The sequence below is a fragment of the Corvus brachyrhynchos genome, unplaced genomic scaffold (genome assembly GCF_000691975.1).
Source record: "Corvus brachyrhynchos isolate BGI_N302 unplaced genomic scaffold, ASM69197v1 scaffold101, whole genome shotgun sequence".
Lineage (NCBI taxonomy): Eukaryota > Metazoa > Chordata > Aves > Passeriformes > Corvidae > Corvus > Corvus brachyrhynchos.
Genome location: NW_008237239.1, coordinates 11933095 through 11949286, shown reverse-complemented (window position 1 = coordinate 11949286; position 16192 = coordinate 11933095). Strand labels below are relative to the sequence as shown.

Below are 16192 nucleotides of genomic sequence, written 5' to 3'. Positions count from 1 at the left end.
TGAACGAGGACTGCAGCCGATCGCAGCCCTGCGACCACACCAAGGGGCTGGAGTGCAACTTCGGGGCCAGTCCCGCCGCCCTGAAGGGCATCTGCAGAGGTAAGCGGCGACCCCGCTCCCCCGGGACGGACCCCGCGCCCCGCGGTGCCGGGGTTCGGTAATTTCGAGCCCATGTATGGTTATGCTTTGTTGTCGGTAGCTTGGCAGAAAGGCACATGACTTCAGCAGTCTGGAATGCGATTCAGTATGTCTGGGCTCCGCTAAACGCACATAAGGAAAAGTGATTCCTGACTAAGTTATTGTTCTGGCCCCGCGTCCCCGGGGGGTTGTAGGGAGCTCCGCCGTACATTTTTAACAGACCAGCAAATACCTGTGCTTAAACCAGCGATTCGCGCCGCTCACTCCCTTCTTTCCCTTCCTGTTGGTCTCTGCAGCACAGTCCGAGGGAAGACCGTGTGAATATAACTCCAAAATCTACCAGAACGGCGAGAGCTTCCAGCCGAACTGTAAACACCAGTGTACGTGCATAGATGGAGCTGTGGGCTGCATCCCGCTCTGCCCGCAGGAGCTCTCTCTTCCCAACCTGGGCTGCTCCAGCCCCAGGCTGGTCAAAGTCCCCGGGCAGTGCTGCGAGGAGTGGGTCTGTGACGAAAGCAAGGATGCGCTAGAGGAGCTGGAAGGCTTTTTCAGCAAAGAGTTTGGTCCAGATGATTCCGAAGGCGAACTAACCAGGAACAATGAGCTAATTGCCATTGTGAAGGGAGGCCTGAAAATGCTACCTGGTGAGTGTGGGTTTATTTGGGTGACAGTTAAGGGGAGGAGGCCAGAGGGTGGCTATATAACTCCTTAGACCCCAAGGGAAAGAAAGAAACCTAGTGAGAGATATATTTAGACTAACCCCTCCTTTTCTTCCCCAGTTTTTGGATCCGAGCCACAAAGCCGAGCTTTTGAGAATCCCAAATGCATCGTGCAAACAACCTCTTGGTCCCAGTGCTCAAAGACGTGTGGAACTGGCATCTCCACAAGGGTGACAAATGACAATCCTGACTGCAAGCTCATCAAAGAGACCAGGATATGTGAAGTGAGGCCATGTGGCCAGCCCAGCTATGCCTCCCTAAAGGTAAATACAGACTCTTCTGGTGTTCCTTTTCTATCTAAGCTGCTTGAGGTAGCAGTTAAAGGCTGAAAAAGAATCTCCTGCTAATAATGTTATTGCCTTTCCTTTACAGAAGGGAAAAAAATGTACCAAGACAAGGAAGTCCCCCTCCCCCGTGAAGTTTACTTATGCTGGATGTTCCAGTGTGAAGAAGTACCGCCCCAAGTACTGTGGCTCCTGTGTGGATGGCAGGTGCTGCACACCCCAGCAGACCAGGACTGTCAAGGTCAGGTTCCGCTGCGATGACGGGGAAACCTTCACCAAGAGTGTCATGATGATCCAGTCCTGCCGATGCAACTACAACTGTCCGCATGCAAATGAAGCCTATCCCTACTACAGACTAGTCAACGACATTCATAAATTTAGGGACTAAGTTGTGTTGGGGGTGGGATGCAAAACAGAATTTTGAAGTACCCAGCCATGGAGAAAGGACCTTTGATGGAAGTGGTGCCTTGCCCATTTGGGGGCAACATCAAGATGTTACAGGAGTGCACTGTGCAACTGGACACTAATGCAACAGAGATTTAAGCATACTTAAAGCTTCATAATACTGGAGCAACTTTACTGCTTCTTTTTGGAGCACCTTATCTAATTATATACTGTTTTCTGTTTGTAAGTGATCAGATAAATGTTTTGTTCCGGTTATGAAAACTTTTCTATCCTGTTCAATTTAACACTGCTTCTCCCCCTCCCTTCAATCTTCTCCCACCCTTTCCCAACTAAGTTGGAAGTTACATTCCTTCCTGAGGTGGGCACTTGTGGGGTGTTCACAGTGGCAGCTATTATGTACCAACTGTAGTTTAATGGCAAACAGAAATCAGTTGTTTTAAAGCTGAGTATTTTATTTATCGAACTGTAGCTTTTTGTTTGTTTGTTTCCTCTGAGTTTTTTTTACCCCTTTCAGCCCCTGTAATACTGGAATAAGTTGTAAATGATTTTAATTTTATATTCAATGAATTAAAAGAATTTATTTATGGAATTAATCATTTAATAAAGAAATATTTACCTAAGAACTCTTAGTAGAGCATTCTGATAGGCAACAGGCTTAAATACAGCAAATGGAAGAAGTTTCTGTGAAAACTTTGAATTCTGAAAAGTTTAGATTCTCTGAAAGTTAAAACAAGTTCTACTGCAGATGCAGCAATGGACTAAAAAGCCAAGTCTAATTCTTTGGGTAAATGATGTTTTGAAGGGGTGTCTGCAGTCTACAACCCCCTACTCTAGAAAGTTTACACAAAAAGAGCTTCTTGGCACTGAATGCAAATCTTTGATAGACTGAAATGTTAATTAGACTGTCAGATTATTCAAACTGTCCTGGGATTTGCAACATAAGGTACTTCAATAGAATGCAGTGCATGCAGAGCAATGTTGAACATTGGGATGGAAGTGGTCGTCAGGTCTCACGTTTTTTGGTGGCTGGTTTTTGCAAATTAATACATTTCTGTGGCAGAGGAATGCTTCCTACAGGCTGCAGGAGGTAGTTTGCTTTCACTAAATTCAAATTAAATGAGCTTGAAGCAATGACTTTTGCTAATCCTAATAACCCAGTGATGAAAAGTAAACATACTGTTAACAAGAGAAGAATGTGAGGAATTTCAAGTACTTGTCCAATAGAGTAGAAAGCAAGGGAGCTACTCTTTTCCTGACTTCCCACTTTTTAAATATGCAATTATACTTTACTCTGTGGGACACAGATGACATTTGGCTAAGCAAGGGAGCTAGCTGGCATGAAGTAAAAAAATGACATTTAAAGAAATGAACTGGAGCAGGATCTGAGAAAGCATCCAACATTGTATCCTTCTGGTTAGCCTAAAGCTCTGCTACAGAGAAGAGTGAAAGGAAACCTGCAACAGGGTATTATTTTCTTCTCCTTGTGTAGGTATTTCTCTGTCAAAATATTCTCCCACAATCTTTATTAAGAAAGATACTGCTCATAAAAAACTGATTTTGAGGTTTTAGAATTGTGAAGGGGTGTCATCCAGTGTCATTAGGTAAAAGCAGAATTAGTTAGGGTCAACTTTTTAGTAATTAGACATAAATATCTCAATAAAATAAATAGCCAAATACCTCAGAAGCTTATCTCTGGCAGCTAATGCTTTGCCTGAGAAATTACAGCCCTCCCCCTTCTGCTCAGTCAAGTTTTCTCCCTGAAGGCATTCAAAAGTTGAGCTGTTCTGGAATTCACCACCTGGCCCCCAGTCTCAGCTGTACCTAAACTTGTCTGTGCAGTATTTGTTGACAGCAGAAGGGTAAAACGCAAGGAAGCACTTTTGTTTGGCATCTATGTAGATCTAGCACTGAACACTTCACTACATCAGCAGCTCGTTGAGAAACCATCAGGTTTACAAGCTGAGTTAGGAGAGAAGAGGGATACACTGCTCCCAGACATGCAGCAGCTGCAGGCGCATTCCTCGCCATCGCCACTGTCACCTACACTTGAATGACATCCATCTTCACACCAACGTAAGTAACAGCTCCCCAAAAATCACACGTATGTGTAACTGTGCTGTGCACACACACCGTACCTGTAACACACACGTCATGGACAAACAGTGGCCCTGCTGACTCCTGCCTGAAGTGTGGCTCTAGCCAGGCCCCGGGGTTTACAACCTGCACTTTGGTTTTTCCATGTTTTCCCAAATAAAGGGGTGCTTCTGTATTCTGCTCACTGGAAAACGGTACTGTTGGGAGAGTAAGGGCTGCAGAGGCAAGCCAGGTAAACGTACGAGTAAAATATAGCAAGTGAAATTATCCTGATATAAAGAGAGTAAAATGAATCCTACTAAAAAAAACTGCAAGTCTTCCAAATTTGGGCTGTTAGACCGATCATCATCCATATAGTCATCTCTTCTATTTTGCATTTCACAATTACATGGCAAAACTACTTCTACAACACTATAAAAGGAATCAGACATTTTTTGTGTGTCATCTTTGCACTTGCTTTGAAACCTTTATATCCTCTGTTGTTCCAGATGAATAAAAAGACCCCTAAGTAGTAGGTGTGGATATATAAAGGATTATAAGCTCAGGTTCCACGAAGTGCAGCAGCAGGATTTACAGGTAAAGTAATGAGCACAACTACCATTTTATTTCTTGTCAAAAACTAAAATATCAATATCCAGAGTAATACTAGGAGATGAGGAGTTCGGGACTCATGTACACGACAAGAAGCTGTGCATTTGGACCAAATTCAAACCCTGAAAGTAAAGCCACCAGCACCGTATGGATCTCCCTGGAGCCAGGCAGAACCGCGGGAGCCCGGAGGGAGGGAGAGAGCGGCACCTTCAGCGCAGGTTCCAGCACTGTCCCCTCCGCAGCAGCCCTGTTACAGTCATTCCCCCTGTTCCCTCTCCCGTGTGCCCCGGTCCTTCGGCTGCTCCCTTCCCAGCCGCTGGCACTGTCACGCTGCACCGCGACGGGGCACTCGGCCGAATCCGGTGCTGCCGCCACAAGGAGCGCTTCTCACACTACAGGTTTAGGATCGAAGGAATGCGCAGCCTTGTATTCCACGCGGTTATTTACAAGGGCTTGATGGTGGCAAGTGCTATAATATCAAGGTTACACATAAAATCTTCCCTACTATTGAAGGCAACACAGTGAAGACAAAGTTTCAGCTTGTGTAAGTGCTCCATGACAGGAAACAAAACAAAAGCAGGAACACAGACAGACTTCCATGACTACACCAACTCCTTGTGGGATGCTGCCAGCTCACTCTCCTGAAGCAGCAGCAGGTGGAGGAAAAGCTGATACCGTACTGACAGTGGGACAACTGAGCTACTACTGAATCCTCGTGGAACTGTGAGAGTCTCAGTATCCACATGTGAATTACTGCAGAGCCCACGGCACAGCCCATGGCAGAGCAGCCCCGCGGGCTGCCCGACCCTCCCACTGACAGTGTCTGGGAGCAGGCCCATCTCCCTGCTACTCGTGGGCAGCCACTGGGCTACGCAGGAACAGGCAGTGACCCTAAGATCACTGGGATTGCTGCAGGAGGATTTCCAGTCCACTGAACCTGCATGAATCCCTCATGGGTCTTGAGGGCTGAAACAAAAGTCTGCAGTGGGCAGTCATTCACGGTTGGAAGTCAAAGCTACCTACCTACAAAGAAGCAGTTAGTTAAATGTGCCACACCAGAGGCCTGCTCTTGCCAGATGCTTATCCTTCTGAGCTGATCCTGCAGAAATGCATCCCTTGTTTAATCAGTGAAATTATTTCGATGCAGGGCTCTGAGTGCTCAGCACACAGCAGGTGAAGGCTGTGTAGTTTCACCAGCTGCTCTGCCTCAAGCCAGTTTCTTTCATGTAGACATGTCCCTGTTTTCACCTTCACAGTTTTTTCCTCCATATCACATAGCCACAAATAAAACAGCACACAAAAACATGGAGGTGTCACAGTGAAAGCAGTAACACAAAACTAGCTTTGGAGATACCCAGAAATGCACTCCAACGCACAGACAACTGAACTGCGTTGAACTGCAGTGAGACTCGGTGTCTAGAAAATATAAATCCTGCAAAAAACTACTCCAACCAACAAAATGATACAGTAAGCATCTGTCTCTCATTCTGTAAAGACCAAACACCAAGAAACTGAATAGATGGCATCCACTATGCTTTGGTTTCCCCCCCATAAAACTACAGCACTATGACTTCCATGTACACAATTTATACTGGAGAAGATCCTGAAAGACCCCAAGGCACCACTCACATAAGCAACTTCATCTGTCTTGAAGTACAACCACTTACAGGATGGAATGCAGCAACCATCCAGGAGGAAAACATTACACAACCTTTTCTAAGTTTTCATTTACTAGACAGAAAAATTAAAAGGTAGGGTGCACACATTTGCCCAGATGGGAATCCAGCTGGGACATGTACATGAACAACTTCACCTCCTGACGAATGCAGTTTCAACCAGAATGAGGGGACTACATTTAAGTATGAATGAAACAATCAGCAGTAGCCCAGCAGTTTTGAGACTGCCGAACATCAGATCAAAAGAAGCCCAGTATACCAGCCAAGTCAAAGACACCAGTTTCTCTGAAACTACTCATTTCCTTCACCATCTCAAACCAACCAGATTAGATCCTATTTAGTTCATTAACTTGACAGAATCAGACATCAAGATGTCATAGCTGTAAAACCAGCAAGTCTATTAAGAACTTGAAACAAGAAAATGGATTTTTCTCTACAGAGGCAGATATTTGTGCATTGGCCACTAAAATCAATATGGATGAAAGTAGAGGCTGGGAAAAAAGGTCAACAAAGAGATACCACTGAGAATTTAGATAACAGAATCACAGAAATGACAATTTGGAAGGGACACAACAGGATCAAGTCCAACTCTGGGCCCTGTGCAGGAAACCCCAAGAGTCACACCATGTGCCTAAGAATGTTGCCCAAACAACTGGTCAGGAGAGTGAAGAGTTCAGTACCTGCCCCTCCTCAGGAAGCTGGAACTGCAGTGAGGTCTCCCCTCAGTCTCCTCCAGGCTGAACAGACCCAGTGCCCCCAGCTGCTCCTCACACGGCTTCTCCTCAAGGCCCTTCACCACCTTTCTTGCCCTCCTTTGGACACTGCAATAGTTTCATGTCTTTGTTACCTTGTGGCACCCAAAACCACCCCCAGGACACGAGGTGAGGCAGCCCCAGTGCAGAGCAGAGCAGGACAATCCCTCCCTTGCCCGGCTGGCGATGCTGAGCCTGATGTCCCCAAGACACGGTTGTCCCTGCTGGCTGTGTGAAAGTGATGGGGACTTCTTGGCAAGCTTTTAATACCACCCATAAATTCTTTTTTGTTAGTATATATACCTCATCCACCAACTTAATTTCTATCCCACTTTAGCACAGCTCTGCTCCCTATTGGCACTCTTGGCAAAACAGACAAGTTCTGGAGCTACAGTACAGACCCAGTAGAGAACCTGGAAGCAAGGAGTGGGAAGGCAAAAGCAGCTTTCACAGTCGTTTCCTCCTTCTCCTTGAGGCAGAACAGGGCTGATGGGAAGAAAGTGGCAATACCATGTTAAACACACTTTTGCTTTTCCACCAGCTGGAATGATGCAGGAACCAGCCAGCTCCTAGTGTAGTCATTTATTCTCTAAAAAAGGCTCCCTTCTCCCTTCTCATTTCTATCCCTCATTCTCTAGCAGATTATTTTGAACTCATTCTGATTTGTCATGCAACCACAGGAACAGCTGTACTGATGCAGCTGATGCAAAAAGGTCTCATGCAAATGGATTAGATGAACACAAGGACTACTGTGACAGTTAAATAAAAAGGAATTAAATCCACCATTTCTATCACGAATTCTCAAAGAATTCCCTTACCCCAAAGGTAGGCAAAGCTCTAGTGGCTTTCCATATGTTATCACCCTATTGATTTTTCCTGCCAAAAAGCCTACTATAGCAAGATATCCTAAAAATGCTTTTCTGCAGGAAAAGTTAGCAGTGGTGAAATCAGGCCAAGACAGGGGAACTTTGCTTCCAAAGCAACAATGAAAAAGCTACACAAGGCCATTGAAGGAAGGAACTTCTCACAACAAAAGCATCACTAGAGCAAAGTCACTGCACCAGGGGTCTCTGAGACCTGCTGGGGCACAGTGAGAACACACTTCTGTTATCAAATCAAAAACAGCAAAACAACTAGCCCTCTTTTTACCTGGTTTTACACTTAATCTGTAACTTCCCTTTCAATTTCTGTATTTCTTTTGAGTTGCTTTTCCTGCCATTTCTTGTCTTGCATACATGTGACTTGTTTCCATTTCACCACAGATTTCCAGCAAATAAAACCATATGCACTACCATAGCAACATTTTAATACAAACACAGTGTAATCTTTGTTCACTGAAGTACACAGTTCATTTCTTTTTCGCTTATTAACAGAACCTGCATCTGCATACAGTTTAACTGAATGTCATAGCAACAACATAAACATCAATTCAAGATATTTTTTCCTTTGGAGGGCAGAAGAATAAATGTTTTCAGGAAAAGAGTGTAGGACTTCAAGCAGAATGAAATGTTTGTGACTAAACAGGGCTTGAAGTTACATCATCACAGCTGTATATTTACCCTTGGAAAGCCTGCTCTTGCACGGTGTTATACATTCTCAGCTCCTACAGATGTCAACAGAGAACAGCCGCATGTGGCAGGGCAAGGACTGAATCTCAGCTATGCTGATACACAACATGTAGCTGGGACTTGCTATCAGCACTCCCATGAACTTAGAATCCATGTACTGCTTCAGACTAGAGTCCACGTTCTGCACCGCAAAGAGTTTTCCCCAATGCAGAGTAAAACTGCACTGTTGACTGGAGTAACAAAAACTGGTCCAGCATGTCTCTAAGGACCAGTGCCAGCCACACATTCTGTGGCATGACCCTCTTTTCCTCTACGGATCAACAATTCCTAATGCCAAGATATATGCAGCAAAACTTAGAATTCAAATGTGTTCATTCAAAACTGAGCTGTTACACTGACAGGGGGTAGAACGTTGTTTACCCATGGCAACTCAATTATGCCTCATACCCCCAGGAAGTTATACAAAAAAGGAAAAGAACCAAGTTCTCTCCCATGGCTGACTCAGTCCTACCTCCCAGCTATTGCTGCATGCTTAACTATGCTCTATTTTTGTCCTTTAAGGTTTGTGAAAGGGATGACATAATTGAGCTTTTAATTTTTTTAAGTAGTGTGTTCATTCAAGAGAAGAGGCTTTACTCTTTGTAAGCTGATAGTCCTACAGCTCAAGCATGCTGGAAAGTCTAAACATTAAAAGAAATGCTGTAACGACGTTACACAGAAATAGCTTGCTCCTTCTGTGACAAACAGTTTATAGAGGAAAATAAATGAGTAAGCATAGTAGGCTTAAAATCAAGCACTCAACGCAAGCTGGTGTTGAATGATGAAGATTAAAACAACATCACAGTTTTCATTCACAGACATGATCTGTTCTGAATCAAGGCAGAGTCCTGTAGGGATCTGTGTGTAATATGACTACAATAGTACGTTTTCAAAATGGACAGAACTGAAGCCTTCTAGACAGCCTCAGCTCCATGTCTTAAATTTCTAGCGCTTGACCAGAAATTTAGAAATACAGAAGATGCTTTTTCTCTCTTCAGTTTATTGCAAGGTGCCTGTTCCAGCTTAAGTTACTCAGAAAGAAATTAAGAACTTTCCTTAACTGCCTATGAAAGTGTTAAAAACATCTGCTCAACAAAAGAATGCATAAACTTTGATTAAACCAGTAAACTCATTATTATGAAGAATTACCACTAATACGAAGAATTTTGATTTCTTGTAAAGAAAAATTGAAAAAGTTTGAATAAAATATTTGAATTGCATTTTGGTTTGTATTTGATGAATCACCTCTGTTCAAACTAGTGTAACTGTAAAAATAGGTAAGTAGTAGCCTAGGAATGAATGGCAAATGCTACCAAGGCCTTTCAATCTCAGTTTGACTGAACTCTGAAGATGATTCTCAGCTTCATCTGAGAATTCATCTGGGAAATTTCAGTTCTAGTAACCACCACAGGAATGCTCCTTAATAATTTTTTAAAGCCTTCTTTAAGGTAGAGAAGGATTTAAATCTGAAGGACAGATTTAACAGCATCTTCATTTAAAAACAAATTATGTTGTGTTTGACTCACAAGGAAGCTTAACGTAGATTTATATAAGAAAAAAAACCCCACAGGCAAACCCTTTCCTACATTAATGAAACCCCCAAGAGCACAGGAAAGTAATGCAAATCACAAATCTGTGTTCCTCAGCCAAAGACTAATCACACACACATGCAGATCAACACTACTACTTGCAGCACTCTCATTTTCACTGTGCTGTGAGTCCAACAGAAATGCCATGCTTTTACTCCAGATGAAACATTATCTGGCAAGTGAACTGTGGCAGTCTTGCTGTTCTGCTCTTTTACTGGTATTACTATGAATGAATTCAAGACTGGTCTAAAGTAATTTGTGGCTACCAAGTCAGTGTGCAGCAAATATGCAAGCAGCACCTATAGCTAGGAATCCTGGTCCTTTAAAAAGGGTTAAAAAAACAAATGTTGAAACAAGGGGTGGGCAGAGGACCAACAATGACTAAGAAAGAAAATAGAGCACAGGTGGCTACTGCCAGGCAAGAAGAAAAACTTTCCTGTTTTACCAGAGGTTGCAAAAATCACAAGAGAAAGGACATATGATACCACTGGGAGAAAAAGTAGTATGTGACTACTGACACTCTGTCCAAACTTCAGTAGTGAGACGTCATGGCAAACAACTTTTTAACTACAGTTTCTTTACAACAGAAAAAAACCCCTTCTAAAACTTTGAATGTCTCAAAAATCCTCTCCATGCAGCACGACTGGTGAGGACCCAGCAGCCTGGTGCCCTGAATCCCAGACTGAGAGTCTGGAAGCCTGAGCCCTCTCCTGTACTGCTCCCACAGCCTCCTGTTGCCTCCACAGGTTCCTTCACTGCTTTCTGTTGTGTTTCTACGTACATCATCAGCACTCACGACTGAAAAAGCACCTTCACGGCAATTTAGCACACACACCCCAGGCCACCAACACACAAAGGTGCTCATCTCAAGCAGGAGACAGAGACTGGGGAGCTACAAAGGCAGCAACAACCTCTGAGAATTGTTTAGATTATGTCCTGAAGACTTTACAAAGGCCGGCTCAGCCAGACCCTTGCAAAACTAAGGCAAAGGCTGATGCTGGTTCCTGAGAATGCCCTGGTGCAGTGGCGAGAGGGGCTCATGCGGCTTGCACTGCTTGTGGCATTGCTGTTCTCATCCTCCAACAGACCCCACAGGCACGGGGGACTTGGATACAGGGTAAGTGCTCTGTGATCTAGGAATCTTTTAAGAAGCTAACAACTGTCAGCAGACAATACCGTACAGGAATTCTTTTTCCTTTTACTATTTATTTGTTTTAAAGTAGGTAAATCTAGCTGATATGCCAGTTAGTATCTACAATACCTAACTTCAGAAGGTACTAGGAATATGAGATGCATACCACAAGCATTCTTTAGAAGTCCAGCGTTATTTGCATTAGTGCCAGTCTATGTATCCATTTCTATGGATTTTAAAACCCAAGGTAATTTAGAAGATCTGGAGAGAAGACTATATACACAGTAACATGCCACCCTGCAAAGACAGTCTGACCTGACCATTAACACATGAAACAAGATGCAACTGAGTAAGGAACAAAAAAAAAAGTATTGTACCGAGCACCCAAAATGTCACCAGAGAAGATTAAAGTCAAAAGTAACATAAGAGCATTTTCAGCAGCTCAGTGTTACATAGAAATACTGTAAAAGGGAACTGATCTAATGAAACAACCATGCTTTTTTATCCAGTAAATTTAAGCATTAAGGCTCAAATCCACATATAAATATAAATATATGATCAGATATTTAAACCCAAAAATTTGGCACTGAGCTGGTTAGGGAAAAAGGAAAAACAATGGTGCAATTTAAGACTGCAATTAAATTAGAACACAGTATTTTTTTTCTGGAAGCACAATTCCCCATGTTTTTATTTACATCCCTAAATATGCATTATTAAATCCAAAAACAGTCAAGCACTTTGAGCATGCTAGCTGTAGTAAAGGAAGTTAAGCCAAACCTCTAGGTGCTTAGTAGTATAAAAACAATTTAATTAAATAATTAAAAAAATAAAAGCCCATTGCACCCTCTTCTCTCAAAGAACTGTCATGAATTGTCCCGAATCTCCCCTTCTTCCACAGATGAAAGGGATGAGCTTTCACTGTCTGAGTTCTCTGCAGGTTCACTGCCATCTGAGGATATAGAACACAAAAAACAAACAAGCAATTAGTTTCAGCAATGTTGTTTGCTCATCAAACAAAAGCAGTTTCGTATCTTCTTTTCCTTTTAACTGCGCTTTTCTTTAGGACAGCTATTTCATAAGACATAACCAGTCTCATGACATGTGATAAAGCCCTGGGTAGGACCTTGTTGTTGAAGGAGAAATCAAGACAATGCTGAGAATTCCTTTCAGCTTTTAAATCTTGGTCTTTCAGCCAAGTTGGAAAGCAGAGTATTTATCCCCCACAAAACTCTGCATCTACTGACAATTTAAAATTATTCTTTTGGCTTGTTTTAAGTGTTGTTTTCTGGGATGCTACACACATATATCACAACTGTAATGAATTATAAATAATTTACACTTTTCTTAGCATTTCAGTTAAGATGTGGAACTACAGAGAAATTGTAAATGGAAATGGCAAATGAAAATGATGTAGCTTTGTGTTTCTTCCACATATTCCAGCACCCCAAAGATAGTGATAAGCTATGTAACTCCCTAAGCTAAGTCTGGTGAGGGTCAAGGCGCACAGTAACTTGTGCTTTAGGGCATGGCTACTGTGCTCTGCTGAGATCATATAGTGAAACTCTCATCTCCAAAACCGGTCTTCAACCTCACAGCCCATGGATCCTTCTTTAACAAGCACTGACCCTGGTCACCTTGTGGTGAGGTCACCAAATGCCACTGGTTGGTGACACTCAAGCAGCACAAAAATAAACTACAGCAAACCAGGCCCATGATTCATATTCTGCTCTCATTGTTATTTTCAGTATTTGATCTATGAACTTAAAGATGTTTTTGTGCATTTATTATCAGAGGTTTCATTAAGAGAATGTTACCAAAATGGAGTTGATGAAGTATGGTTACTGTCTGGTCAAGATAAATTCTACAGCTGGCAATCACGGATAATACATAGGACGCAGTGTGCACCTGTACACTTTCAATGGAATTTGTTCAAGAAAATAGAAGCATTTCACCCAGAAACATCAGAGGTTACATTTTGTCTATATTAAATCTAGTGTATAATCAATTAACATTTATATGCCAGATATGTACTGAGTAATGCACAAAGTAAGGCCTGTGAAAGCTTCTATAATCCCCTACTATCTTCAGCCATGACTGACCTTCTATGCTGAAATCAGAGCACCTGTAGTTTTTGCTATTAAGCAAGTCAAGCATCAAAACATCACATAAAAGAATGTGGCAATCTTCTGACTCACAGCAAAGCTGCACAGTCAGATTTTACTTTTGTCTGTTACAGTAAAATTTAACAGGAATTATAGATTGTCTTCACTCAAAAAGAGCATATTTGTATGGTACTGATAGCACTGCCTATAAATTAAGATTGCCCAATCCTTCTCACCATAAAACTGTCTGCAGTTTACTTATAATGTAAAATTGAAACTCTGGGTTTTTCAGTGGCAGTTTCCTTCCTCAATCTTTACTTTCCTTATGCAGTTGAAAGTTTCAGCCAAAATACTTCAGCCATTTCTGAGAAGAAGAATAGGAGAAATAGGCTTTATACTCATCAAATCCTAGCAGTTTCTCTTTGAAGGGGCTCAGCTCTAGCTATCCCCCAGTCCTTGGGGGCTACTACTTGAATCTCAGGGAGAATGGTGATCTTTCCCCAGCATATGCCTGTTGCTGTGGTTATGAAAACTTGACTCTGTTCTTCCTGGGAAAGGGGGTAGATCTGAGACTGCTCAGGAAGGAAACAGTATTTTAGCAGTTAAATTCCTGCAAGACTTTTCTCCTTGTTCTAGCCTGGGTCCCATGCAAACAGGGTTAGCAGGGTTATGGCAGCCTGAGCCCCCATGCTCAGCACACACCCTCCCACATGTCCACTCATCAGTGTGGCAGCTGTTTGCCTGGAATACAAAGGGAGGTCAGCCGGACAGGCTCTGAGTGGGACAAGTGTCCCTCCGGGCACGCCAGGAGGGAGAGAGGAAAGGCAGCATTGGTGGCAACAGGATAAGTGAGAACAGGATTGATGGATTGGGAGGAGCAGACTTCTGATACAAAAAGCCATACATGGCAAAGAAACTGGACTGCAAGAAACACAGAAGATGCTGCAGCAGAAAGGTCACTTCTTGGGAGATGGGAAGGGGCTAAAATACTTCTCTGATTACAACAGACTTCTCCCTGGACAGTCTGGAGGTTAACCTAAGATTTGCACTCTTAGCAATTATCTGTGAATGCAACTGCTAAAGCAAACTGAAAACTGTTTTTTTTCTCCTATATTCTGTAAAGATGACGTACAAAAGAAGAGCACAATGCTTGTGACACAGTCTAACTAAAGTGATACATCGTGTTCAGACAGAATAACAGCAACAAAAAAGTCCTCCAACTTTCATGTTCATGTTGTGAACATGCTTTTCCTCCAAGAATCTATAATTACTGTCACAGATTTCCACTCTTAACAGAAAAAATACCAAGAACAGAGGGTCCAAACCTAACTCAAGGCCGAAGTTGGTTATTAATATCTTAACCAAGAAGACTGCAGTAAGTTATGATAAAAGTTGTGAAAATCATGACATTTTTGCCATTAGCTGTAACTTTTGCTATGCTATACCCAAGACACCTTAACAGGGAGCTATTAAGTTAATTTTTATGGGCTCTATAGAAACACTTAAAAAACAACAAAAATCAATGCTTCTCAAAACCTGAAATGGCTGTTAGTATTCTCAGAATCTCTGCAAGGATGACTAGCAATCAAATGATTCCTGCAGCAGAGGAAGGTTACTGTCCTTAAGACACACACTTGCACTGCCCTGTGATAGAGCTGTCGGCACTTCCCAGCTATTACTGGCTCTCTCTTCCCCTTCTCCTCTGCCTTCTACAGAATCAGGTAGGTGCTGCAAGAGCATGACCTCAAAATACCGTTGTTCAATCAGCACTTACTTGAATCTATAACCTTAAAAGGACAACCTCCCTATTAGCTCAGGAGACAATGACAACCCTATACAGATTAAGTATATGACTCAATCAATTGTAATTTGCTCCTGACCTCTAAACCATAGGGGTACAGCTGACTACTGAAAAGCCAGGGTCCTAGAAGAAGAAATAATGGATAAACTCAGAAGCACCCAGCTTCATGTACTCCAGTGTCTGTATGTGCACTTCCAGGGTATGTATCACAGGGCCCAGTTACTCAGACCTGACTCCTACCTTACCACCTGGTGTGCTGTTTCCCTCTCAGAAGCCCTCGCAGTACATAGCACAAGGAATTTTTGTGCCATATCTTTGGCTGCAGATTGCTCTCACTTAGGGGATCACTTTGTGTAATCTAGCCAGAACAGCCAAGATCCTGGAGGTCCAGTATCACTGGTACAATATTCTCAGTTCCGTATTTAATCAGTCAAATTATATACATTAGAGCCATGACTGAACAGCTGCAGGGAAATAGTAATTGCAAATACATCTCAAAGCTTTTCTGTAAAAATCTGTAAGAATGAGAGACTGGCCCATCACTGAAAATTATGGGATATGATAACTAAGGTGACCAGAAAGGGGACTAGGAGATGAGAATGGATTCCCTGTTACAGCAGCTGAAATATCTTTTAGCAATCTTTTAGCTTCAGAAAGAGATGAAGCCTTTATACTGGGGAGAAAAATGGAAATTAACTTAAAAACTAAAAGCGAATTCCTGCTAGATCTGGATTCTCTTCCAAATTAACTCCAAGATGAAAGCTTTCCCTCAACAAAGTATTTTTTAAAAGACAACACTGTGCTTTTAACCCACCTTAAAAGTGACTTTGCCATTATAATTTCCAATAACTATCCCACAATTCAGAATTATTTGTCCAATGTTAGAAGCCATGCTAGAAAATAAAGGAGGATAATTCCTTTGCATGACTAGGAGGATTACTTAAAACTCACCTTCCTTAGACAGCCTGACTCTTTAGAAATAATCAACTCTGTCACACTTTGCTACATAAAAAAAACTAGCACAAGTCTGAATAGTTGTTTTACCTTAGTGGCTAAAAATATATTAAAAACCCCAGTGAAGCACCAGTAAACAAAGTTAGACAAAACACCTCCAGTACAGCTCATGGATGTATGCCATCAGCCAGCAGTTTTAAGACAAGAGCATTCATAACAGCTTTTTTTATAGCAATCTTATAGCTTCAGAAGGAAATACAAAACCTATTGCTCATTCCTGGAAATATTAGTAGGTATATCCTTAACTACTGTTATATAACAAAATATATGCATATATTATTTATATAT

General features: G+C 42.3%; 2 protein-coding genes across 2 annotated transcripts in view; one reads left to right on the top strand and one right to left on the bottom strand.

Moving 5' to 3' along the window:
* Positions 1-6: 6 nt before the first annotated feature.
* Positions 7-2139, top strand: CYR61 (cysteine rich angiogenic inducer 61). Its single transcript, XM_017729965.1, has 4 exons — positions 7-99; positions 435-782; positions 918-1120; positions 1230-2139. The coding sequence occupies exons 2-4, from the start codon at positions 773-775 to the stop codon at positions 1527-1529; spliced, it is 513 nt and encodes a 170-aa protein (XP_017585454.1). The 5' UTR covers positions 7-99; positions 435-772; the 3' UTR covers positions 1530-2139.
* An 8919-nt stretch (positions 2140-11058) lies between these two features.
* The window catches only part of ZNHIT6 (zinc finger HIT-type containing 6), a 29851-nt gene continuing 24717 nt past the window's right edge, over positions 11059-16192 (bottom strand). Inside the window, exon 9 of the mRNA XM_017729961.1 lies at positions 11059-11936. Within this exon, the coding sequence (XP_017585450.1) occupies positions 11851-11936 (86 nt within the window). The 3' untranslated portion in view covers positions 11059-11850. The remainder of the gene's footprint in view (positions 11937-16192) is intronic.

Excerpts from the sequence above, each read along its gene's own strand:
- CYR61 (XM_017729965.1), top strand. Across the intron at positions 1,121-1,229 it reads CCAGCTATGCCTCCCTAAAG|AAGGGAAAAAAATGTACCAA; the intron begins GTAAATACAGAC and ends TTTCCTTTACAG.